The sequence below is a fragment of the Porites lutea genome, chromosome 4 (genome assembly GCF_958299795.1).
Source record: "Porites lutea chromosome 4, jaPorLute2.1, whole genome shotgun sequence".
In the NCBI taxonomy this organism is placed as follows: Eukaryota; Metazoa; Cnidaria; class Anthozoa; order Scleractinia; family Poritidae; genus Porites; species Porites lutea.
In genome coordinates, this window is record NC_133204.1 from 45,810,672 (window position 1) to 45,834,457 (window position 23,786).

Consider the following 23,786-nt stretch of genomic DNA (forward strand, 5'->3'; position numbering starts at 1 on the left):
GTTAGGTAAAATTTTCTTGCGTTTTAAATAAGTAATTAAGCAAAAAATCCGTTTTGTGATGGTAAAAAGTCTAATTATTATGCTCAGTTAGCTTTAGGTCGCTGAATCAATTGACAGTCGAAAGTTTCATCTGATTCTCTGTCAACCGTCGAGGAAATTTGTAACAAATTTAAGCAAAATACTTGAAAGCTAAGGTGGGCCCTACTTTCACTATTCGAAGTTTAATATATCAACAATACGCTGCTAACTTACTAATAACCTTTCTGAAATCTACTAAAGGACTTTAAATAATAAGAGTTTGAAAACTCTGAGAGTGTTGCTCACTGTCGGTGCTATTTGCCAGAAATACTTGTACTCGGGTGCATAGCACATTACCACGAAAAGAAGCTCATTATTTTCAGAAAATGCAATGAGAGAAAAATCTTTAACTATCTGTTCTATACATTTTTGCCCATGTTTCCACCGAGTGGTAAGTGGTCTAAATGAAATCACACAGATGAAACATAAAACCTCTCGGACGGCGTCTGACCGTGGTGGAAGTAAAGGTTTTCACTCATGTCTCAATACATGTAAGACTGTTAAGAGATATAATGTCTAAAAACTGTTTTCTACTTGCACCCCTGATCCAACTTAAATCTGCTGAATCAAACAATCAACCCATGTCCACGTTTTAAAAACGCCTCAGACATTTGACACTGGTGGAAGTAGAGGTTTTCACTATAGTCCTGTGTGCTCAAACCCTGGAAGATGCTCAATACATGCAAGACTATTAAGAAATAAAATATATTAGTATATACTAAAACAGTGGATAGTGTTTTTCGAGCGCTCTGATTGGCTACTCAATCAGTGAATATCCTGCAGTATTCACTGATTCACCTCCAGTTCCTCCGAGCGAGCGACGCCAAACTCCCGGTTTGCTGTCGTAACAAACAAAGAAATTTCACAACTAATCAAGCGCGCTTTTCCCGAAATACACTAAGGTGACGATGTTTGGTTTTGAAGTTTTAACAGGTAAAGCTTATTTGTACTTTTTGACTCGAATTTTTCGATAAAACCGGTGAAAAAGTTTTTTGTTTACAAATGCAAATTAAGCTTAATTCTTGCGTTACTTTATTTAGTTGACTTGTTCATAAATAAGCTTAAAACTAAATTTAATAATCTTATCTTACGGAATGATTTTAAATACAAAAGAAATTTTCCCGCAAGAGCCAGACAAATGCCCTCATAGGTTTTATTTGTCGGCAAGAAAAAGCGACGGCCGCGGCGGTTCGGTCATTACGCGCCAAAATTGTAATCGTTGGCAACAGCATTTGAGTTAAAAATCATCATTTTTGTGCTCAATTATCTCACTGTTTTAGTATATACTAAAACAATTATTCACCTCAATGTCGATGGCTAGTGGTGTGGGTATTTACATCGCTGCTTCGCAGCTCGGTAAATACCTTCCACGACTAGCCACCTTCACTTCGGTGAATAATTGTAATCTAAAACTGTTTTATATATGCACACATGAAAATCCAACTTCAATCTGTTGACTCAAAGAATAAACCCAAGTAAACGCGAACGCCCCAGACATTTGACAGTGGTGTGAAAGTAGAGGTTTTCGCTTGGTCCGTATGCTCAATACAAGCAAGACTGTTAAGAGATATAATTTCTAAAAACTGAATTATATTTGCACCCATGAAAGTCCATGAAAATCCAACTTCGATGATTCAAGTTTGGCTGCCCTGAAGTCTTAATAAACCGGGTCTATGATACTATAGTCTTGTATCTTCAATATTTCCTTGTTGATGCTGATCTTCAAGGAAGGGGGACTCGATTGATATCATACCATACATTCTAAGAGCTTGCTCGTAACATGGTGGCGGGTCCTTTTCATCGTCCGAGTTATCAATGTCTTCCGTCCAAAATCCTCGCATTCCTAAGTGTGGAGAAACTTTTGGAACATTTGAAATCGCCATAAAATAGTCAGGCAAATCTATACAACAAGCTTCAGCACATACCGGACGATGAGGAATATGATTATACGGAAGGATTGCGGCTGGAGATTTTTCCAAATCTTCCATGGGAATCTCGGAGACAACTACGTCTATTGAGTTGCTTTCAGGCCTGTGTCTTTTGTTGCAAGCTATTACTGCAGCTCCACTGACAACAAAAAATAAGATGAAGACACCTCCACAAATCTTTCCAACCAATGAGATAGTTGATTGGCTACAATCATCTGTCTCTTCCGAATTGCAAGGTTTAGCAGAAACTTTCATCGAAGCAAGCAAAACTGAAAGCACTACAAGACACATCCAGGCTAGTACAAAAGCTGCAACGGAAGTTTTTCTTCTTAAAAGAGTCGACCACTTTGATACTCTTGATTCTTCATTGGTATTATCAGCCATTATTCAAAACATTACTCAAGTGTCTGAAGAAATGCGAGATAAGAAAAATTGGTTCCATATCGTGCCGCTCGCCACGCACATTTTCAACCAAGAGATGTTTGCAAGTACAATTGAGGCAATGGTCACGATCAAGCCCCAGTACATCAAGTTTTTTTTATAGACTGAAACAATAGGCTCAACGAGGTAGAACCATAACTGGCTGACCGAAAAGAAATTGGAAGGAGTTTTTACTTCTCAGTCTGTGGATCAAATCCTATTGTGTGACCATTCCAATCAAGCCCCTTTGGCAGTTCTTCACTGTGCTACATTTTGTTTTTCCATACAACAAAAAACCATTCTGTATTTTAACAGTTAGTTTTCGGCACACTTGAATAGATCAGAAGACAAAGTTCAAAAGCCTAAAATTAAAACTGAATAACCTGAGATCACCTGATGTCGCAACAGTCCCCCTAGACTACCCGCGCGGCCGGTTCCAGGGAGACTCCAGATAACATAATAAGTTATCGAGTTGATAAAGGTTATAAACTCAAAAAACTACCAAGAAAATATTTTTAATAGTTGACGTTTCGAGCACTAACCATCCTCCGCAGCCCCTGGTCGGTACCACTTTGGAAAATACCGTATAGGGAGAAGCAGTCTTTATGGAACTTAGACATGTTGTTCGTTCAAGTTGTATTTTATTTATTTCAAGGAGCTAATTAGCAAGTTAAAAATGTTTCGAGAACTTTTTATAGCACGCTTTAAACTGGACAAACCGGTTTTTCTTGAAAAGGTCTTCGTATTATATAATCGAACTGTCACAAAGTTCTCTTGCGTTTTGCTCGTAAATAAAGTTCAATTTGTATTTAGAGAGTTGGGGAGCTCTCGTACTTTCACTAAGTCGAACCGAAACAGGTTGAAGGCCCAAATTATTGCCACAAAGCTAGTCCTCCAGCTGCAATAGAGACCGGTAATCAACTGTGTGCCTGAATGCCGGCCGCCATATCTGCATTTTGCTATACTGCCTCGCCTGGAGATATTTTCAAGATGAGGCAGCTTCCAAATCGAAAAAACAAGAGCTGTTCTTCATTTTGGTCGAATGATCTGACGTGGAAGGTTCAAAGTTTTTGGTTTGCCGAATTTATTTATACTGAGCGTGCTTCTGATGTAAAAGAAAACTTTCCGAAGTTTCTTGCTCGAAAGGACAAAGCGTTGGCAACGATCCTGCTGTCAGTTGAACAACCGTTGATTTTATTTTTAACACCAGTAGTATAGTAGTTAAGGGTAACAGCGTTTCGCACCGCTAACGCTGATACACAAATGGACTCCGTCTTCGCCTTCGTCCATTTACCCCAACTACTATACTACTATCAACCTTGGGCCTTTTTACGGTCCGCTGATTGAGTTTTAAATATACATAATCACTAGCGCATAACAGGAAGTTAGTAATTATAGCAGGGACTTTCCCTAACAGCAGGCGGTTGCCCTCATAGTTTTCATAATAGCTACTTTAAAGATAGTTTTTGGCCGGAAAAAGACTATTGGACGCAAAAGGTCTATTTGGCGATAACGTTATCAAAAATCCGGCTCGATAATCCAGCGAAATGAGCAGCATTGATGCCAAATGGCCTGAAACGCCGTCTTTCACAAGCAAATGGCACACTGTGACAGATTGGCAGTATTCTTTGGAAACTTAATGATCCAGCGAAATGAGCAGCATTGATGCCAAATGGCCTGAAACACCGTCTGCCACATGCAAATGACACACTGACAGATTGGCAGTATTCTTTGGAAACAATGATCTAGCGAAGTGAGCAGCACTGCCAAATGGCCTGAAACCCCGTCTGACATGCAAATGACACACTTTGACAGATTGGCAGTATTCTTTGGAAACAATGATCCAGCGAAATGATCAGCATTGATGCCAAATGGCCTGAAACACCGTCTGCAACATGTAAATGACACACTTTGACAGATTGGCAGTATTCTTTGTAAACATTTAGCCGACTTTTTGAAAACCAACATAAAGAAATTTGCAGTCATTTGCGTGAATAGCGTGAAAAGGCACGTTTCTTAAGCCCGAGAAGTTCCAAAATCATAGTAACAAAGGAAAATGAAAGAGTGAGGAAAAAGCAATGGTTGCACTCTTAGTTTTTATAATAGCTACTTTGAAGATAGTTTTAGGCCAAAAAAAAACTGTTGGACGAAAAAGGTCTATTTGGCGACAACGTTATTAAAAATACGGCTATATATTTACGTTTCGGTATGCCCAGAAGCATATAACCCCCAGGTTATATGCTTCTGTTATGCCGTATCTCATGAAATTTTTGAAAGCTAACCGTGGCAGATCAGTGCCTAACTCTCTAGTACGCTCTCTCCATAACTGGCGCTGTGCAGTTTTGTTTTGTTTTGTTTTAGTTGTTTTTTTCAGCAATTCTACAAGGTAAGTGGGGCTCTGTTCGAGTCTTGTTACGTTAACAGAATAATGGCTTGTGTAAACCTCATAAGGTGTCCAATTTGGCTTTACCCAAAGTTATCTAATGCTAACCGGTCTACTGATAAAGAGCATTTTCACTCACGTGGCCAGTAGCCGGGCAAATTAATTTCAACAAAAGAAAATTTTTACATAGTGGCTCAGTCAATTCCAAAAGTGCCCATCCCCCGGGCATTTCCCTTTCTTTCTTTCTTTTTTTTTTGGAAAAGATGCAAATGCCCCACGGTGGGGCAGGGGGTTCACACAAAAACCTCCACGGTGAGGCTTTAAAAAGGTGTAAATGCCCCACCCGCGACAACACCAAAACTTGTAATTTCCAGTAAATAAGCTGTAAATGCTATATTAATACCATCTAAAAAAGTCGCATAAAATACATATACGAAATATATATTTCAGTTAATCATAACTATAACAAAATTGTGAAATCTGATTGGCTATCAACTGCCCTGATTTCAGCCTTAATTGGACAGTTTAATAGGACAGTACGCGTCATGCCTAAGTAATTGGACAGTACGCGCCATCACGCACGCGCTTAAATGGCTTTTTTTTTCACTGCTAGCAAAAAAAAATTTCGAATTTCTTGTGTTTTGATTTAAAAAATAGCCTATCATATCACAAATTTTGTTAAAGTTATGATTAATTGGTAACAGAACTTCGTGTCGTCCAATTCGGTCTGTAATCATACTCGTGATTAAACAAATCGGACTCCCGCTACGCGGTCGTCCGATTTTGTTCATCACTCGTATAATTACAGACCAAATTGGACTCCACTCAGTCCTGTTACCATTACTTATTATACTACCGTTGACATGGGAAATTTCTGCAATTTGATTGGCTTAGAGCAGTGGTATTTCAACTCAATTTGAAATACCTACATGTGAAAATTACAAACCTTTTGTGGGTAGTAGTATAAACAAATACTGCAAATACAGGAGCCGATTATCGGCTCCTGACAAATAATAGCATGAATCGTACGTGATATTTGACATAAATACCGCTTGTGATGTTTCAAAATTGTCTCAAATTTCACTCGCCTGACGGCTCGTGAAATTACGTATAACAATTTCGAAGTATCACTCGTGGTATTTATGCCAAATATCACGACAAATCAGGCTATTACCTTTACAAACACAAACGTCTCTCGGGGGCTAAACAAGATAGAATACACGTTAGGATCGTAATATTTAACAATTAGTCGCCTCACGCCGGACGTGAATATCGGCGAATAGTCACCGAGACGAAGTCGAGGCGACTATTCGCCGATATTCACGTCGCCCGAGGCGACTAATTCAGTGTTTTAGTATAATTACATTGATGACTATTCGAGAAAATAAAATTACTGATCAATTTTCGACTCCGAAACATCAACAAATCTTGCTGCCATTTTAAACACTGCTAGACTTCAATGTTATAGTTACCTCACGGTGATTATAGCGGGACGAAGCGAAGCTCCTAGCCAATCATAGCGCTATATTTTTGATAATCATCAAATGAATGTAATTATTCTAAGAGAATTTAAAACTGAAGCCTATAAATTTTCTTTTCAATTACAGGGACATTTTAGGTAAGCAAACGCTACAAAAGTACGAAAAAAATGACAAGTAGGGGTTTTAAAAACAATCTACGTATATAAAAAGATGACAAACATGGAAAAGGTATGTGCTAATGACAAAATGGCGCTTTAATGTCATACATGTACAGTAAAACGCTCGTCATATTCGAAAATACGCTTGTCATAAATACTTTTTTCAAATCCTTCCCCACCCCTCGCCTCCACAAAAATAGACCCCTTAATTGGGTAATCTCAAATATCCGGATTTTGACTGTGTGATCCGAAGAATCCATCCAAAGTGTGGATTTTATGGATTCATTATCCGTTCTTGAATCTGCCCAAAAAACGCAAAATCTTTGTTAGATTTGAACACCCGGATTTGGATTTTCCCATAAACGCACCCTTAATTTCGTAGGGTCCCCATTTATTAGCATAAAGGAGGCACTTATCAGTAAAGGGGGCGCCTAAAATGAGCATTTGCAGCCTTTCAAAGCGTTTTAGCATACTCGTGTGGAGCTGTGTGGCAATAGTAGAATATTTGTTTACCTGACTCGGGTGGAAGAAAACACCTACATTTTTGTAAGCCTATAAGAACGGGAGGAAAATAAGGTTGATCTATTTCATACCGTACGGTCACGAGGTTGTTTCAGGGATCTCAATATTGCATTCGTGTTGTGCTCCTTACTTTTCGGCAGATCATTGTTGGTAACAAGAGTGTGCCATTCGTTGAAATATCTCTTCGGCTTTCTTAAATGCCTAGGCGTCAGGAAATCGTCCATGAAAACATGCTTCGCGGATAAGGTGAGGGCTGTTAAGAGAAAGAAGCAAGGCTAGTTATCGTCTTCTACATTAAGCTTGTATTGCGCATGGCACCTGGGAAGGGGGGAAGGGGGTGTCTGGGTCAACTCCTACCTCATTATAGTCTATTCCGTGGCAAAATACAGACCCCTCTTAGTCACTGTTAAGCAAATGTAGTTTTTGTGATCCCAACTCATTAGTCCCTTTTTTGACCACGAATCTTCCACTTTTTAAATCCCTGCTTACCAGAGTGTTTCTTACCCCTAAAATTCCGAAAATTTGCGACCCCATTCCAGTCGTGAGAACGCAACCCCATCCAGCGGCACATCCCCATTAGCCTATTACTTGTAAGTACACCGCCTAGCGAGAGACGGTTTTTGGGAAAATGCTCTAGTAAGAAAAAAAAATTGGAAGAAAAAACAGATACTTGCATTCATCGGATGGAATAGTCCGGTAGTAAAATCCCTGAGTCTGGGTGTTTTTAAAGGTCTTCTCAGCTTGTTCTATAGTGCCTGAAGGAAGCGTACCTAGAACCAAACCAACTAAGCTTAAAGAACAAACCTGACATAAAAGATATTTTTATTTCTATAGCTAGGGTAACGGCTATTTCATTATTTTTACAATGGAAAAAAACCGGTAATAACTGGGTGTCGATAAAATAACAAATACATCAGTCTGATTTGGAAGAAGGTATCCCAAAACACACAGGGTCTGTAAGCAGTCTGTCATGCACATTTCAGTAATCCTCGTATTGCCTTATGTGACGACACAACAGAGCTAATCGTTTATTTCAGAATGCGTTACTCCATTTATGGAATCGTTACTGGGAATTATCGAAGTTACTTGTTTATTCATTAAATCAACATCCGTAGCGAGACTCAATGTGTGAGTTTGATACAATAGAACCAATAGGAAATATCAGGAATGATCAAGTCATAGCCTTAGTAATAATTTAGGAAGAGTTACTAGCAGTTAGTAGGTTTAATTGGTTAGCAGGTAGATTAGTTAATTAGCTACGGATAGAGGCAGATTTGGCAGCTGTGAAATGTTAATCCAAGCTTGAAATCATCGCAGGATTTGCACTTATCTAATAGTGTTGTTAGTCGTTTTGGCGCTTACCTTATAGCGTTACTAGCCGTTAATCCAGAAGGCGATCAAAAGTACTAGTCAAAACAGGTGGAAGTGTTTCTCGCGAAAAGCAAAAGTGAGAGAGATGGTAAACAAACCAAGATCGTCAATTTTAATCATAATGAAATTAGAGTAAAATACTACGTCGTCACACAGGCTTATGATGCCTTGGCAAATGGGAATACAATGTCATTTTTGTTTAGCATTGTATCCTATTTAAATTTATGATTTAAAATATTTTCTTATTACAACATTAATTAGAATGAATTACATAGCTTTCTCTCACTGAAAAAGTCGTATCTGTACACTGTAAAAGAATACATCTTTCACATGTGAATATGTGATGACGAAAATAAAGATGAAAATAATCAGATTTCTCCTCGAAAATCTTCGGTAGTCTTCTTCCATCTTAAGCAGTTTTGATCTTCGGAAATCTTCGATAGTCTTTGCAGATCTCTTGAAAGAATCGGGAATTGTCGAAAAGTGGCCGAAACTACTTGATACACTAAACAAAATATTATTGACCTTTTTGGAGCCGATTTTGTTCTTTACGGAAAAGTTTATTGATACAGTAAATGTTTTACTGTTAGTATTACAATGCCTAAAAACTGTAAAAGCGACTAATGGTTTGACATCGGAACGCACAGAAAGAAAAATGAATGGGAAACACATTTTCCAGTAGATGGAATTTAGCTAGACTGAGGAAAAAAGTAGAAACAAGGCGCTGTAGTCATATTCATATCCCGAAAGTGAACCTAAAGGTAGCAAAGGGATCGTTTTATTTTACAGGTGCGACGGAATTCAACAGCCTTCTTACTTTTATCAACTCAAACAAATCCTTTCCGCTGATTTCTCAAGGGAAACTAAAGATCTTGTCCTTAATAAGTTAATAAGTTTTGTCTGTTTTATGTATATATATATTTTTATATATATCGGTCTTGCACAATTTTCTTAGTTTTTAATCTTTTAGATTTTTTGTATTCCCCTTATGCATTTTAATAACAGGACCCCCTTTGATAACAGTAGGGACCTTACGATCCGATAACGGCGACGTCTAAGAAAACATCGCTGAAAAATAGACACTTTTTTCGCGATTATTCCGAGGGGCCCAGTAACTTAAAAGAAGGGAATTTGGGTTGGAACTGAAAAGAAGAGACCGCGCCCGAGTTCTGACAAAGATGGCAGAATTTATTGCCTTGCTGTTCCCGTTCCCAAGTAAACTTAAAATTTGGTCATTTCACGTCGTAGTTATGCAGAGACTGCAAAGAAATGTACAAAAAAGCGTAATACACGTTTAGAGTTGTTGTTTTGCAAACTAAACCTATTACTTTTTTAACGTTCCAGTTGCCATCGCAGTCTTGTAGTTTCGTAAGGTTAACGTTCCTAGTGTCTATTCCCTGACGGGATTATCTTGTATAAATAGTATTATTATTACTATCATAAATGAAAAGCGTGATCCAATCGTTACCTCTGCATACGTGTAGGCTAACTATAGCTGCAATCGTACCGGACAGAAGCGATAAAACCTTCGTTTTCATGTTGACATCAACGACAATGAAACCTTAGAAATGTGTTACTTCCTTTAAACACAAGTTCAAAACAAGAGTGGAAATCAATGCATAATTAACCTTGCCACCCGAAACAATCTAAACAGAACTTAACCAAATAAGCTTATTAATTAAGGCACCGATTTACTCACCCCTACCATTTTTCTGGCACCAAGAAAACTTAACTTTCGAGAACAAATCCTAATAGATAAGCGCCAAAGCGACCACTAAAACTACAAGATAAACGCAATACCTTCAGTTGTTATAGTCTCAAGTATGGCTTAGCTTTTCAAATTTTTGATCTTAGTTTGTGCATCTCTTTTACCTTTACCTTCTGATAGAACCCGGGGGGTACCCCTGAGAATTCTTGGTGGGGGTGTGCCGCCCGGTTCTCCAACTCCTGGCCCTATTTCAGACCAAACAATGTCATATTCCACACCCGTTTTCAGACCTGGCATCTAAAATCCAGACCAGTTTTTAGACCTGGGGTTTGTCACAAAACGTAGCATATATTTTTACGTAGACAGAAATTATGTCTGATCATTACCGAGATTAGAACGCCAACGAAAAGATTTCTTAAAATCCATTTCGAATTCGGATATTACTCTTTCTTTCTTACTTATTTGGAATTGAAACGACGAATACTATGATGCACTAGTAGTTGTAGTTTCCTCGAAAACCATACCCGATTCCAGACCAAAACTGGCGAAGTCTATACCCGTTTAGACTACGAGTTGGTGCTTCGCAAAACCCTGCTGAGAATGTATAGTCCCCCACTTTTCCTCACGGATAGTAGAGCGAGCCAAACGCGAGGGCGCGTGAAAATCACCCCACGCGAGAAAAGGCGACACGCCGCGTGTCGCCTTTTCTCACGTGGGGTGATTTTCACGCGTGCTCGCGTTTCGCTCGCTCTACTATCCCTAAGGAAAAATGGGGGACTACTCGTAGTCTAATACCCGTTTTCAGACCGAAACAGCTCAAAATCATGACCCTTCGGGGTTGCCTGTGTCGCAGACACTCTAAATCTTCTGGTTTTGACGAGTGCGTGGGCCGGCTGCAACGCAGGTTATTTGGGCCGGCACGTACCTACCTTGTTGTTTAGTTAAAGCAGAAACCCATAAGGGGTTGTTCAACCTCTTATGAGTTTCTGGTTAAAGTTAATTGTAAGTTAGTTCTTAGGTAGAGTAGCGAGGTTGAGTTCATTTGAGAGGAGAAAAAAATTGTCTTATCACTGTGCCAAGATTACAGTTCAGTACTGGAGGTAGCTCTCTTAGGCTAGCCCGCTTATTCCTCTGTGAAGCTACATGGAACCTCTCCTTTGAGACACCTTCATTCAGGGGACAAAAAAGTTGGTCCCGGAAAAATGTTGGCATAATGTTTGTTTCTGTTACCTCCATTGAAGGGACACCTATATTCAGGGGAAAGTGTTGGACGATATTTTGAATCTAGTTAACATTTTAAAATATCATTTTACGCTTATGAAAATGATATCAAGCTTATCCATTTACGTTGGTTCATTTGGTGTTGGGAACATATATTTATTAATAAATTATTCGTACTTGAGACGGTTACGGTTTCATCTGGGGATCAGAGATTATTGAGCTGTCTTGCTATATTCATTATAATTCAATTTGAGCTACTTTGCTATATTTGTCGTAATTCAATAAGAGAAATACGGCTATAAATTAATTTTATTATCTTGTAACGTTTAGAATGTTTGGACATGATTGTCTTGTAAACGGGTTATCATGGCAGTTTCGGCTTTGCATTGGAACACTGTCCGTCTTCCTAATCCAAGTTAAGATTGGTTTAATCTGCACATGTTTTGTGTCGCATTGACAATCGGGTTGCCAGTATATTAGCCTGCGAACAGCAGACGCATTTTCGGTCGTCGCTTCTCTCCCTCCGGAAATGCGTCTGCTGTTCGCAGGCTACCAGTACATCCCTGGAATAAGGAATAATGCTGTCACTCTTAGCATACGATATCACAGATTTACCTTCATGTTTCAGATTTCTTGGTTAGGCAGTTGAAGTGTTCTAAAGTGAAGCCGTAATAAACTAAAACATATCCCTCGTACAATTATACTCTAAGTTTGAGGAAAACAATGAGCGATAGTCTGTTAAACTTATCTTCCGTCATGCCTCAACACCACCTGCCGTTCGTTTTCGCGGAAACATTATAGACCTGCTGTTTTGGCTATCTAGGCGTCGTTTCTTGGTAACCAAATGCATCCCGAGGGTGTTCTTTAAATAGAGGTTCCACTGTATTTTGGTACAATCGTCAATTTGATCTAACTGCAGAAAGATGCAGTGAGTAGTTATAAGAGTGGCGGATTCAGATCTTTAAGTTAAGTGAGCGGGGGGGGGGGGGGGGGAGGGCTCATCCAGTCCCTAAGACAAAAAAGGAAATGAGAGGGCCGGCCTTGAAAATAATGTATATTGTGCCAAGTGGGGAGGGGGTGGGGGTAATAATTTTTCTTTGCCTTCCCTAGGTGTTGGGACTAAGCGTCCCCGTTCAAGCTGACATCAACACGTCATGAACTTGATAAATTTATTATTTCCGACGTTATTATACTTTAGAAGCACATTACTAGTTTCTTTATTTCCATGAGTCAGCGGGAGTGAGTAACTGTCCATAACACACGCTAATTCCTTTTAACTTGTGACTTGACCCTCTGTGTTCTGCTATTCCTCTTGAGCCTGATTCTCAAATTATACGCTTTATTTGCGAAGACTATTCCCCGCTTCAAGTTTTCGAAGTAGAAAATTTCTGATTTCCCTCAGCCTTGCACTGTGTTGTATGCCCTCTGAAACTTGTCTGTGTTGAAGGCGCGATAAGAAGAAACAAAGAGTAGCAGCATCTCTTAATCCAGAATTGATTCATTTTCCTGTCTCAACGCGTTAGCCAAGTCCTCTAAGAATCTGGAGGCGAGGAGATCAAGCGAGAACCTGGAAGCTGATTTCGGACAAATGCCGTCATATGAAGTGGACCAGTGATATCTGCGATTGTAGCGCCAGTAATGTTGGCGCCTCTGAGGTTTGCATCTTGGAGATCACACCCAGTTAAGTTACAGTTCTGGGACAAAAACAACGAACAAAAACAACAGATACGTTTTACTTTGCTTTTCAAAGTGCGACATCCCTTTAGTAGACTTCTGCTACGTTTGCGCGAAATAAAATATGTTGAATTAGCCCAGGTTACCAAAATGAAATCAGTAACTGAAAGCTGAAATTTGACTACCATAATATAGGGTTCACTGAAGTAAGTTTTAACTTGCACTAAATTTGTCGACGAGAATAATCAGCAAGCAGCTTTCGAAAAACAGACTAAACAGCTGCACTGGTTTGAATGGGGCGTATGTTCTTTTTTTTTTAAGCATTTGCAAGACACTTATAAATATCTTCAAAAACAGTAGTCGGTACTTCTACTCCAGGATTTTATACACGGCATAAAAGGAAATAACTTACAACTAGATATAAAAACAATGAATTAATCCCATTTCGGAATGAGGTCTACATTCACAAAGAAGCAACTTTGTTAGAATTGCGTTGTTTGCAATAGGCTACGTGGTTCGATCTCTGTCTCTCACATTATCATGTCTAATCAAATACTACTCCGCACTTAACCAGACCAGAGGTAAGGTGAAATCTCAGGGAAAAAAACCAAAAAGACGGCCATGAAAAAAATAATACACATTTTTATAGTTTAACGCAAAGTTTGCAAGGAACAATTTGGAACTGCTCCTTCTATAGTTTTGGTGTCCTGTCACAAAAGCAAGGTGTCCCCAGTCGACTCTCTAGGCGTTCTCCCCTGTACGCGCGAAGCCTGGGAAAGAGCGGGCGAGAGATGTTCTCGGCTAGTCTCTGTCGGTGACGTCGCAGCTCACGGTAGAGTCCAGGATTGACCGAGCCGAGAACGCGTAGGGACTAGGCTGAGGTGTCCCAATATTTACACAGTATAAGGAATGCAACAGTAAATCTTACTTCTAAATCAGCGCCTGCCAACTCCGCTCCTCGTAAGTTGCAGTTTTGTAGATTAGCGCCCTTAAGAGTGGCGACACGAAGATTGACATTTCCTAACTGACTTCCTTCCAAATCTGAACCTTTTAAGTTTACACCTAAAAAAAACAAGTCATAATGACTGGTAGCTGGATTTCAACATAGTTACAGCTAATGTGAACACTAACTTTACACGTAAAAATAAGCGGTGGTGCATTTCACGAGAAAAGGAGACAATGCGCTGAAGTTCAAATTATATGGGGGCCGGCGGTTATCTTAGAAAATAGAGCACTCTCTTACCTTCAAGATGAGCTCTGGTACCAGCAGGGTCTTCAAAGTTACACCCTCTAAGAGAGGCCCCTTCCATATGGGCCCTCTGGAGACGAGTACAGCTTAAAATAGCACCCTGGAGTCCAAGTAAAAAGATGACAAAGTAGGGCTATTGATATTTGAATTTAGAATTTAAACTGCGCAAATAACAACGATGATCAAGAAAGAGATCATTCTTATGTAATCGCAAGAACGGGCAATCCGGGTTAGCCAGTCCAAAAAGCTGGTGAAGACATTTAATGTACTTTTCTTGCACATTAGCCGGATGGTAGCTCTTCATAATTATTTTTTTTTAACAAGTAATAGAATAGTATTCGCTCTAGAGTGGTAGCTCAGTTTTCTTTAGGATTGTAGCGCGGGGAGCATGCTACAAACCAGAGAATGAGGTAAACGGGGGTGTTGGCGGGAAGAGAAGCGTCGACAGATGGGCCCCTTTCCTCCCGCCTTTCCTAGTTTTCCACTTAAGAAATCCAAATTTATCGCGCTTACTGCATCTCGTTCATTTCGTCAACGTTGGCAAATTTTTCTGGAGTTGATTTCTAAGAGATTGTGTCAAAGTTCAGGAAAAGAAAATGAGAGTCATGGTATTACGTTCACGTCCTCCACCAAAAGTGAATTTAGGCATTTTCACGTCGTAGTCGTGCAGTGACAGCAAAAAAATGTACAAAAAAGCGTGATGCACGGGCAAAGTTGTTGTTTTGCAATGTATAAACCTATAGCTTTTTTCCTGTTCTCGTTGCCGTCGCCGTCTTGGTTACTTAAGCTCCCTAATGCCTCGACTCGTCAGACTGAAAAATGTGTGCTCGCAGTCTAACTACAGCTGGCCACTTTAAAAAAATGGAAAGCGTTCTTCTTTTAACGTTTCTGTGTACGAGTGTATTCACTTTGTAGGAATAAACTTACATCCATGTGAGCTCCGGAAAGATTCGCTCGTTCCAAGCAACAGTTTGACAGGTTAGCGTTTGCAAGGTCCGTCTTTTTCAAGTTCGCCATTTTGAAGTTAATAAAACGTAGATCGAGCTTGGAAAGATCAGCGGAGTCAAGATTTATCCCCTGTAGAGTATAACAAATTCACACTACAAATCAATAAATGTACAGTATTATGTAAACTTCACGTGAAATTTTAATGCTAAAAAGCTAAGTTAGTGAGTTGAAGCTAACTGGAAGTTCTGGAAGGAAAATGAAGAAAAAGGCAGCTTCGTTCCCAGTCGTCCTCGGCAATTTCGGATGTGAAGCCACCTGTCAAACTTGTCAGGAAAATTCGCCGAGGATTCGCGCTAGGTTCCAAGCCGCCTCTGGTAACTCGGATAGCGCGAACTGGCCTGGGTACGAGGCTGAGAAGAAAAAAAATCATAACAGACCCAGACAATGCAACGAACCAATCAGAACACGAACAAGATACTTGCAGCCGGTGCAAAGCGCGGTAAAAGGCCCATAAGCAAATTAACATTAATTGGAATAGATACAAATACAAATAAATATAAATACTAAAATACCGTGTTATATTTTGCGTACAACGCAGCGCAGTGACATTGAACATGCACTTTGCGTCCCGAAAGGTTTGGAATACTTTAATACCTGGCAACGAAGCTCACAGTTCGATGGCGTCGACAACAAAATTTTCACGAACTCACTCCTTGACAGAGGCGCATCATCTGACTTATCCATGGCCTAAAAAGCAACAGATTAAATAGCTTTTATAGGCCCTGACAGCATTGCGGATAGTTTTCACTTAATATGAACTCCAATACTGCAAAACTATTTTCTTGTTCCTTTTTTAATACGAAAAAACCTCTCTGCTTTTTTAGCTCTGTTGGCCATCTCATCTCCCATGTCTACCTGATAATATATTATTTGGGTGAAAAGTTAAGCCAACAACAATAATACGTTCTTCGACTTCGAGCTCGTAATACCAGTTCATTTTCACCATTAATTTACAGAATCATACTAAGATTGCATGCCCTCAGGCTTAACGAAAAAAAAAAAGACAACGAAGGAGACAATAAGACAAAGTTTATTTAGGTTGCGTCCAGACGTTTAAACACCACACCGATTGCTCCAGAATATGTAGCGGGCCATAAAGTTCACCAGGAAACATAGTCATACCTTCGCCATTTCTTCCAGCTGTTCCAATATGCCTGAAATTCCAAAGAACTTGGCCTCTTCTAAGACACCTACCATTATTACAAGCTTCTCTTAGTTCATAAACATTCAACTACACCGTATTTGCGGTTTAATAGCCCACCTTCGATATTGTTAAAAAATTCCAACATGACTCCGAGACTTTCTGGTCATATTTCTATATCTAGTTCGGTTTTTTTTGTGTTCAAGTCTCTTCTGGAAATTGCGAGACAATGGAGTCATGAAAATTTTGCAATTTTGACCCTAAAGCCTCCTTAATTTTTATCTTAGATTCTAGTTTAGTTAGGTAGTTAGTTTTCTATACTTAAATGTAAATGTACCTGAAAAAAATACCCGGTATAAATAAAGTTACGGTACGTACCGTACCAATCATGTTAGAATTTTAATATATCGAATATGGGCTATTGCCGCGTAAACATCAGAAACATAATTATTGCATATGACTATCTCGAATGCGCATTTAGAATGAATAGAGCAATACTAGAGTAGTATAGCAAGGAAGAACCAAGCCTTTTTTGGAAAGGCAAGTACCTTAACAGGAAGAGTAAATAAATTTGCCACGCCAAGGGCAACCAGAAATGTATTAAAGGGTTTCTTTGCTGAGGCGACAAATTTAGACATTTTTTACTGAAAACTTACAGCAACTACAGACTGTAGAACCCTTAAGATCGTGTCAGCCTAGAGAAAATCTCGCCCAGAAAATCGCTAAGAGAAAAGCATAAAGTTGCAGTACATCAATATAACAATTTTTAAACAGTTAAGAATTTTAATATCATTAATTTCTGAGTCCTTAATTATGTTATATTAGGGAGCTTAAGCAACGACGTTTTTGAGCGACGCACGTCAACCGGAAGTTGCCCTTTTTCATTTTTGGGCGATGGTTTTGCCCAAATTTTCAGTCAAATCATCTCTATAAGAGTAAAGAAACTAAGCAATACAAATTACATAGCGTCAAGGCATATTACAAGGGAAAAGTCCTCACTTTCGGTTGACGTCCGTTGCTCAAAAACGTCTTTGCTTAAGCTCCCTAATATGTGCATGTGGTTACCTTGGGGATTGGCTCCATTATCCAGTATAAGCTGTCCATGTCTGAGATAATTCAAAATTGGTTCAAAGTACACTGGGCTTCTATCAAATAGAAAAGCTCCTGTAGAATCAGTGATACTGCTCCACGATTCTGTGTGGATAATGAAAATGACAACTCCAGAGGTTTTTCAAGAACTTTTGAAGTACGCAGTGGAAGGTATCGTTATAACTATCAGGCAGGCGTGGATCCACACCAGTTTCCACCGTTTTACAGAAATTGTTCAGATTTTGAATAACAGATATATTTTTGATGAATAAATAATTAACTTTCCAAGTTGCAAGGTTTCATCCAAGCTGAATGGAACTGGCCAATATCCTGTCTTAATGACTTGGAAACCCAAGAAAAGGGCACCTCAGGAAGTCAAAATCTAAAGAAGCTTGCACCTCAGGAAATCGGTCCGCATTTATCCTAGATCCGCGCCTGATCAGGTGCCAGATTTATGACAGTTTAAAGGGGCTATGTCAGACTATTTGTTGTCTTAAGTTTATCTAAAAAGTGTCTTGCTATGAAAGTGAGTTCCAAAAATAGTGGTCCACTTATGTTACTTGAGGCTATATTTTGGCATTTAAATTTCTTCCTGTTGTCTGTTGCTATGGATGCATGGAAAGGATGGAAATGGATTGAAACCCTTAATGCCATGCCTACAACAATTGCCAAAAAATATCATGGATATTGCTTTGTTATGAAATTTGTTAAACTCTACAAGAGCATTTGGTGTGTGGTTAAAGGCACTACGTCTGTGGGGACTTTGATTCAGAATTGACCTAAAACATCAATACCCTTGTGACAATTAGTCCCGGGCTTTAATGATATCCTTAAATTAATGTTAAACCAAATAATGATAAGCTTTTATTAGGAAACACTGTAATATTGAGGATAAATTTGAACTAAATCCAAAATCTTGGGAATCAAACAACAGCTGACAACAGCTGACAGTTGACTTCAGACTGTAAAATTCTGTCAGAGAGTGGTCAACCACCGTACAAACTTTGCCAGATTATGATAACATGGATGTTATTTACTGACCTGCTGGGGAAAACATTTTGGCCAACATGCTGTTTGGCTCATTCATTAATGTTGCCCTACAACACACAAAAGAATGAAAAAGTATGCTGCAGGTCAACTTTCTCATTACTTTTTTTTTTAATCGTTTAATATTCATCCATAAAGTCAAATGATAGCATAGTGAATGCCTGTATATCCTCATACAGTTTGGTTAGGCCAAGTAAAAGAAACAAATTTAATGTTTCTCGTCCTGCCCCCTTCAATATTTGAAGCTGCCTGTTTTTCCCTATTAATTGCTATTAAAAAGTTAGAATGATAAATTACTTTCAACACCGCTTATTCTAAAATCCGGTGTAACAGGCAATACTTTTCAGTCCTATATTGACGTTTTATTGAGATAAAAAAAGAATTGATGCATCACCTTGTTCAAAACATGTATCAAAATAAACCAAATTTGCATTAGTCATATCTATAATATAACATATATTGTGTCAGTACCTTGTGGTAGTAAATATTTGACCTCCAACATTGAGTGTCACCCAGTCTGTGAATGCTAAAAAAGGTAATTTTTAATAACTACCATACATATGTTTGAGATTGTTGTTGGTTCTCTCCCTTGCTCCGAGAGGTTTTTCTCTGGGTACTCTAGTTTTCCCCTCCCCGCAAAAACTAACACTTCTAAATTCCAATTCCATCTGGAACGCACAGACACGTTGAAACAAGTTCATAAGAACTCCTAAGAGCCTAGTGGGTAAACAAATTACAATTTACAATTTTTTACAAAAATAACCTGGATTGGTCTGGACCAGATAAACCTGAATCTTGTTTAAAAAGACAAATGTTTACAGACAGGGTTTCAGAGGTTGATCCAATCTAGTTGAATCAAGGTTTTGTAAACGGCAACCTCTGGAGATCTAAACTCTGAAGACGCTGTCACTTTTGCAGTATTCCCCTCCCCCACCCCCTCTCCCCCAACCCCTATATCAACTATACCCATATAAACCACACATTGAGTTTTAATAGCTCTCTTCTCTCTTATACATTTAAATATTTATAGCATTATACACCGTAGGACTGCAAAATAACTGTAGAACTTACATTTAACTCCATTGACAGCCTCGTGAACATTGCCATTTACTGGAGGAATGATATGAAGATGGGGTGCAACAGAAAAATATCAGCGGAAATGCCTAATCAATTTAAAAATGCTAACTCATTTACATTTAAAATGGATCATTGTGCAAGTCACTGGCTCCTTGGTCAGTTCAGCTGATGACAAACAAGACCACAGAGCAGGAGTGATATTTGAAAGTGCTAATTATACTGACGGCATCATGTAAATTCAGGGTTGAGACATCAAAATAGGAAATCCTTGCTTTAACTTACATGTACTACATTGTACCTCAATCTATGGGAGTACCGGTATTTTACCAGCATCTTAATTTTTTTTCTGACATATTGGTCTGGAGAAAAACAGTACTTCCTTAAAATGAGAAAGGTTGTCTTTAAGGGGTACGGCTCAAACTGTTGGATTTTTTGGGCAAGATATGAACATTGCCAGTGAAGAGCATTTCAATCTTATTCATTTCTAGAGTACATGTAAATTACTAAACAGTTCATTTTATTCACAAATTTATACTTTCAAATCTTTGGTTCACCACTTGTTCTTGGGACTTGAATAGTATTGTAACTACAGCTAGTGGTGTAAAGGGAATTTTTGGGTATTCAGTCTTAGAGGATTGGACGTTTGGGGGCATACACTTATTCAGACCCTATTAATACTACATATACTCCATCATACATAAGAGTACCACTCAATTGTACATGTATTAGATAGAACACCCTGGGACATTTACATGCACATCAGTGTAAATGTATTCATGGGAGGTGAGTGAAATTAGACCTCAAACACTGTGCACGCTATATACATGCATGCTAATAACATATTTTCATTGAATTTCTCAAGTAACAGGCTTTTTTCACGAAAATTTAATGAAAGTATTAGAAGGCTATGTTGCAGTTATATTTTAACCGTAGTTGCAGTTTTTGTATTTGTTCATTTTAATCAAGAAAGGAGCATCTGTATCAGTCTTTGAAGCCTTACCTGTGGTAGGATCTTCTGAAGAAACATAAAGGACTTCATCATCTCTGAAAAATTAAAATGGCACATGTACATGTAAAAAAATTAATAATCATTTCATCACAGAAAACAAAATCCTATACACAGATGATATGTGATAAATATGACCGATATTTTAAACCACTCTGTTGTACCTGACATTATTTACTTGGATTTATATACAGCACTTGATAAAAGATGATATATGTTTGTACCTGATCAACTCAACATCTTCAAGCAGTCCTCCGCTTTTATTATAGACTGCAACTACTGCATTACCATGGAGTCCAAGTTTGTTTTTAGCTTTGAGAAGCAATTCTTCAAAGGTGTCTGGGACAGCAATCACCTTATAAAAAAAAAAGACACAAACTAATTAGGACATCTTGAGAATACAACTAATGTATCTTTTAAATAAAAAGGTTAATCTTTTTTTTCTTTGAAATTATTATAGTTGGAGCCCTATGGCATTTCAGTGTCTTATTTTATAAAGATTAATTATAATGTCAGACATAAACTTCTATGTCTCTTGGTTCACTCACTAGTAATATGTACCTACATGTATATGTTGTGGCTCAATTTTATCCTTGGTTTAAATTTTATTTCCTTTTGTTTTGAGGAATGGTAATATATGATAATCAGTTTGAAACAAAAGAAATTGAAATTTAAACCAAGGATAAAATTGAACCACAACATATATATTACGCTGGTATTTTCGTAAACCTTTTTTCATGTCTTGGAGCTTTCAGAAGTCTAATAATGTTAAGGGTGTATTAAAGGCATAGCTCAACCCCCCATCCCCTTCAAAAACAATCCATATTCAAAGTTTGCATCCTATTGCGACAGATCTTGATAAAATGGGGTGATCACTTGAGATAGACCGATATCGGCTTATTTTAATGTATTGTATAGCCACTTATTTCCACATCATTGAATAGGAATGTAAGGGAACGCGTCCAAATGTCGGTAGGGAACCCGATCATGGGAAACGGACCCCATTAATTTTCCGATTGATCGGAATCGGTACCGATCCATAGGCACCAGTTACCGTTTCCGATTACGATAAAAACTTTGCCGATTCAATCGGAGCCGGTTGACATTCCGATGTTCATATGTGTCATCGTCATACTATTTTATCTGATATGTAAAATGAAGCGTGTCACGAAACCAAATAATGAAAGAGTCGTTTCACTCCAAAATAATTTCAATCGACTGTACCTTTTTCCTACTCCATAACAAATAGCAATATTGTATGTTCCTGCACGTTATGTTTCGAGTTTGTTGATTTGATGCTTGCCTATACACGTGATTTTCGGCGTTTTGCAGACGTATTTCCTTCAGTCGATCGCAAACACCACGCTGCTCCATAACATTTATTCTATGAAAATTAAAAGGAGTTAAATATTACAAAGCAAAACACCACTGTTCTTCGTTGATATATAGCAAACAAAACACCTTACTGAGTAGTGTGTTCTTTACTCGATACTTTCTAACAATGCAATCCAAAAACACAACCGGAACTCACTTTTCCGAAACGCAACTGGATTCATAGACTTGTTACAAGTAGACCTCAACGGGTTTCCTAGCGAGCGGAGCGAGAGCAAAACCATGGATAATATAAAACCACGGGATAAACTTTTACGAAAATTTGCGTCTTTCATTATTCAACGATCCTAAATGCAAGGTGTAATGCGATCTGAGGCAAAAAATACTGACCAATTAGATTGCGGCCTTAGATTGTCTCCAAGGAATTAGCAACAAGAACTGAAAGATTCCCACACTCGCGAGTCACGGAAGACACGGAACGAAGTTTCATACAGGAGCTACCAAAGAGAGAATGGCTTAGCGACTTTGCTGTATGTTCTGTGAGCTTGAGCATGGTGCCACGTGAAATTGCTTTCCACTCTCAGCACTTAGAAAAATTTGCACTTGACTCTAGGTGGCTGACTTTTTGACAAAAATCAGAACCTTTTTTACCGGAGTGTTCAACTAAAGCAAACTGTGCATACATCCGGTAAGTTCGACTCATTTTAATAGCGGAAAGAGAATCGACAAAGAGAAAACCAGTTGAACGCCTCCATCAGTCACTTTTTTGAGTTCATATGCAACCAATAAACAAGTTGCAGCCTGATTCTCAGACGATGTCCTCTTCTCTTCTGTGGCAATTTAGCAGTTAAAGTACACAACATGGTAACAACATTTGCATTTTGGTCGTGGATGTTCTGACTTCTATTTTTTTCGTTTACAGTCCTAAACTGTTTATTCCTCCAAAGATTCCTATAATCATGCGTTTTGGGTTCCGGTTAGCACAGGCTCAAGCTATTTTAAAATTATCATTTTGAGATCGTACACTTGCAATGTACATTGTGCCGTCTTTCACTCAAAAGATGCTCTTCAGCGTTGTTGAATGACCTGCAGTTTCTTCTCGTGCCCATTTTGATACACAAATTTAATATTTTCTGGTCATACTCTGTCATAGGAAATACAAACAAATGTTCGAAACTGTGACGTTAAATTTCGGTTCAAACAAGACACATTTATAAGAAAGATAAGGTTATAAAAAACAACATTCACGCTTTTGCTTTTGCTTTTGCTTTTGTGACGGGTTACTTGAGCTGCCAGATATTTTTGATGACCTTTGTTAATTGGCCCGATAAAGACTTGAGACCCGTTGCCGATTCCGTTTCATTCGGTGCCGATAAAATCGGGTCCGACCTTCAACGGAATCGGAAAAAATCGGTGCCCAATTGATCGGCATCGGTGTGACCCGATGCCGATATTTGGACGCGTTCCCTAATTCAGTAAAATAAATGTTGTTGCATTGGTATGCTTTGTTGCACAAGGCGTTCAGGGATATCTTAATAAGAGCGAGCAGTATTTTAAAATCGCTGTATCGCGATAAAATCATGCAATTGCAATATCCCTAAATCAACTCTTCTGAGAGAACAGTATACGCTTTGTTTAAGCAGGTTTAAGTCCGTAATTAGTTGCGCCAAATATTGAAGGTAAGAAATTAAAGTGGCCAGTGGCTGCAACGAAGATCATACCTTCCCTCCTGTTCTATGGCCTTTTGTAAATATCGTTACTCTCCTCGGAACATTACTTGGCATATTTCATGGGTAAAAGTGAATTTTTGAGGGAGTCGTGTTCCGCCGTGAATCTTGTGAGCATAAAATGCGCTCGTCATGCACGAAAATTGACAGGCGTTATTTTTGTTTA

General features: G+C 38.7%; 2 protein-coding genes across 4 annotated transcripts in view; both read right to left on the bottom strand.

Annotated features, from left to right (window-relative positions):
- Nucleotides 1-9,945, bottom strand: part of LOC140935986 (uncharacterized) — a 35,950-nt gene extending 26,005 nt beyond the window's left edge. The window contains exons 1-3 of the mRNA XM_073385565.1: nucleotides 9,810-9,945; nucleotides 7,645-7,740; nucleotides 7,042-7,223 (exon numbers count right to left, since the gene is read on the bottom strand). Coding sequence (XP_073241666.1) covers nucleotides 7,042-7,223; nucleotides 7,645-7,740; nucleotides 9,810-9,879 — 348 coding nt within the window. The 5' untranslated portion in view covers nucleotides 9,880-9,945. The remainder of the gene's footprint in view (nucleotides 1-7,041; nucleotides 7,224-7,644; nucleotides 7,741-9,809) is intronic.
- Nucleotides 9,946-12,422: 2,477 nt separating this feature from the next.
- On the bottom strand, nucleotides 12,423-23,760 carry LOC140933799 (BTB/POZ domain-containing protein KCTD9-like). 3 transcript variants are annotated; one of them, XM_073383450.1, is made up of 13 exons: nucleotides 23,615-23,760; nucleotides 20,786-20,916; nucleotides 20,556-20,599; nucleotides 19,550-19,588; nucleotides 18,950-19,004; nucleotides 18,473-18,528; nucleotides 17,408-17,536; nucleotides 16,324-16,391; nucleotides 15,796-15,888; nucleotides 15,121-15,270; nucleotides 14,188-14,293; nucleotides 13,873-14,006; nucleotides 12,423-12,964 (listed from the first exon to the last, which is right to left on the bottom strand). In XM_073383450.1, exons 1-13 carry the CDS (start codon nucleotides 23,675-23,677, stop codon nucleotides 12,803-12,805), a joined length of 1,230 nt encoding a protein of 409 aa, XP_073239551.1. In that variant the 5' UTR covers nucleotides 23,678-23,760; the 3' UTR covers nucleotides 12,423-12,802. The 3 variants fall into 3 exon arrangements, with proteins under 3 accessions (XP_073239551.1, XP_073239552.1, XP_073239553.1); XM_073383451.1 differs by lacking the exon at nucleotides 15,796-15,888; XM_073383452.1 differs by lacking the exons at nucleotides 18,473-18,528; nucleotides 18,950-19,004; nucleotides 19,550-19,588.
- Nucleotides 23,761-23,786: the final 26 nt, after the last annotated feature.

Bases quoted from the DNA above. Each gene is read 5' to 3' on its own strand.
- LOC140933799 (XM_073383450.1), bottom strand. From the start codon at position 23,677: ATGCCAAGTAATGTTCCGAGGAGAGTAACGATATTTACAAAAGGCCAT. The intron at 14,294-15,120 runs GTAAGTTTATTC...CTTGGACTCCAG, and splicing joins TTTCCGGAGCTCACATGGAT to GGTGCTATTTTAAGCTGTAC. The intron at 12,965-13,872 runs GTAAGATTTACT...TTTTTGTCCCAG, and splicing joins TGGCAGGCGCTGATTTAGAA to AACTGTAACTTAACTGGGTG.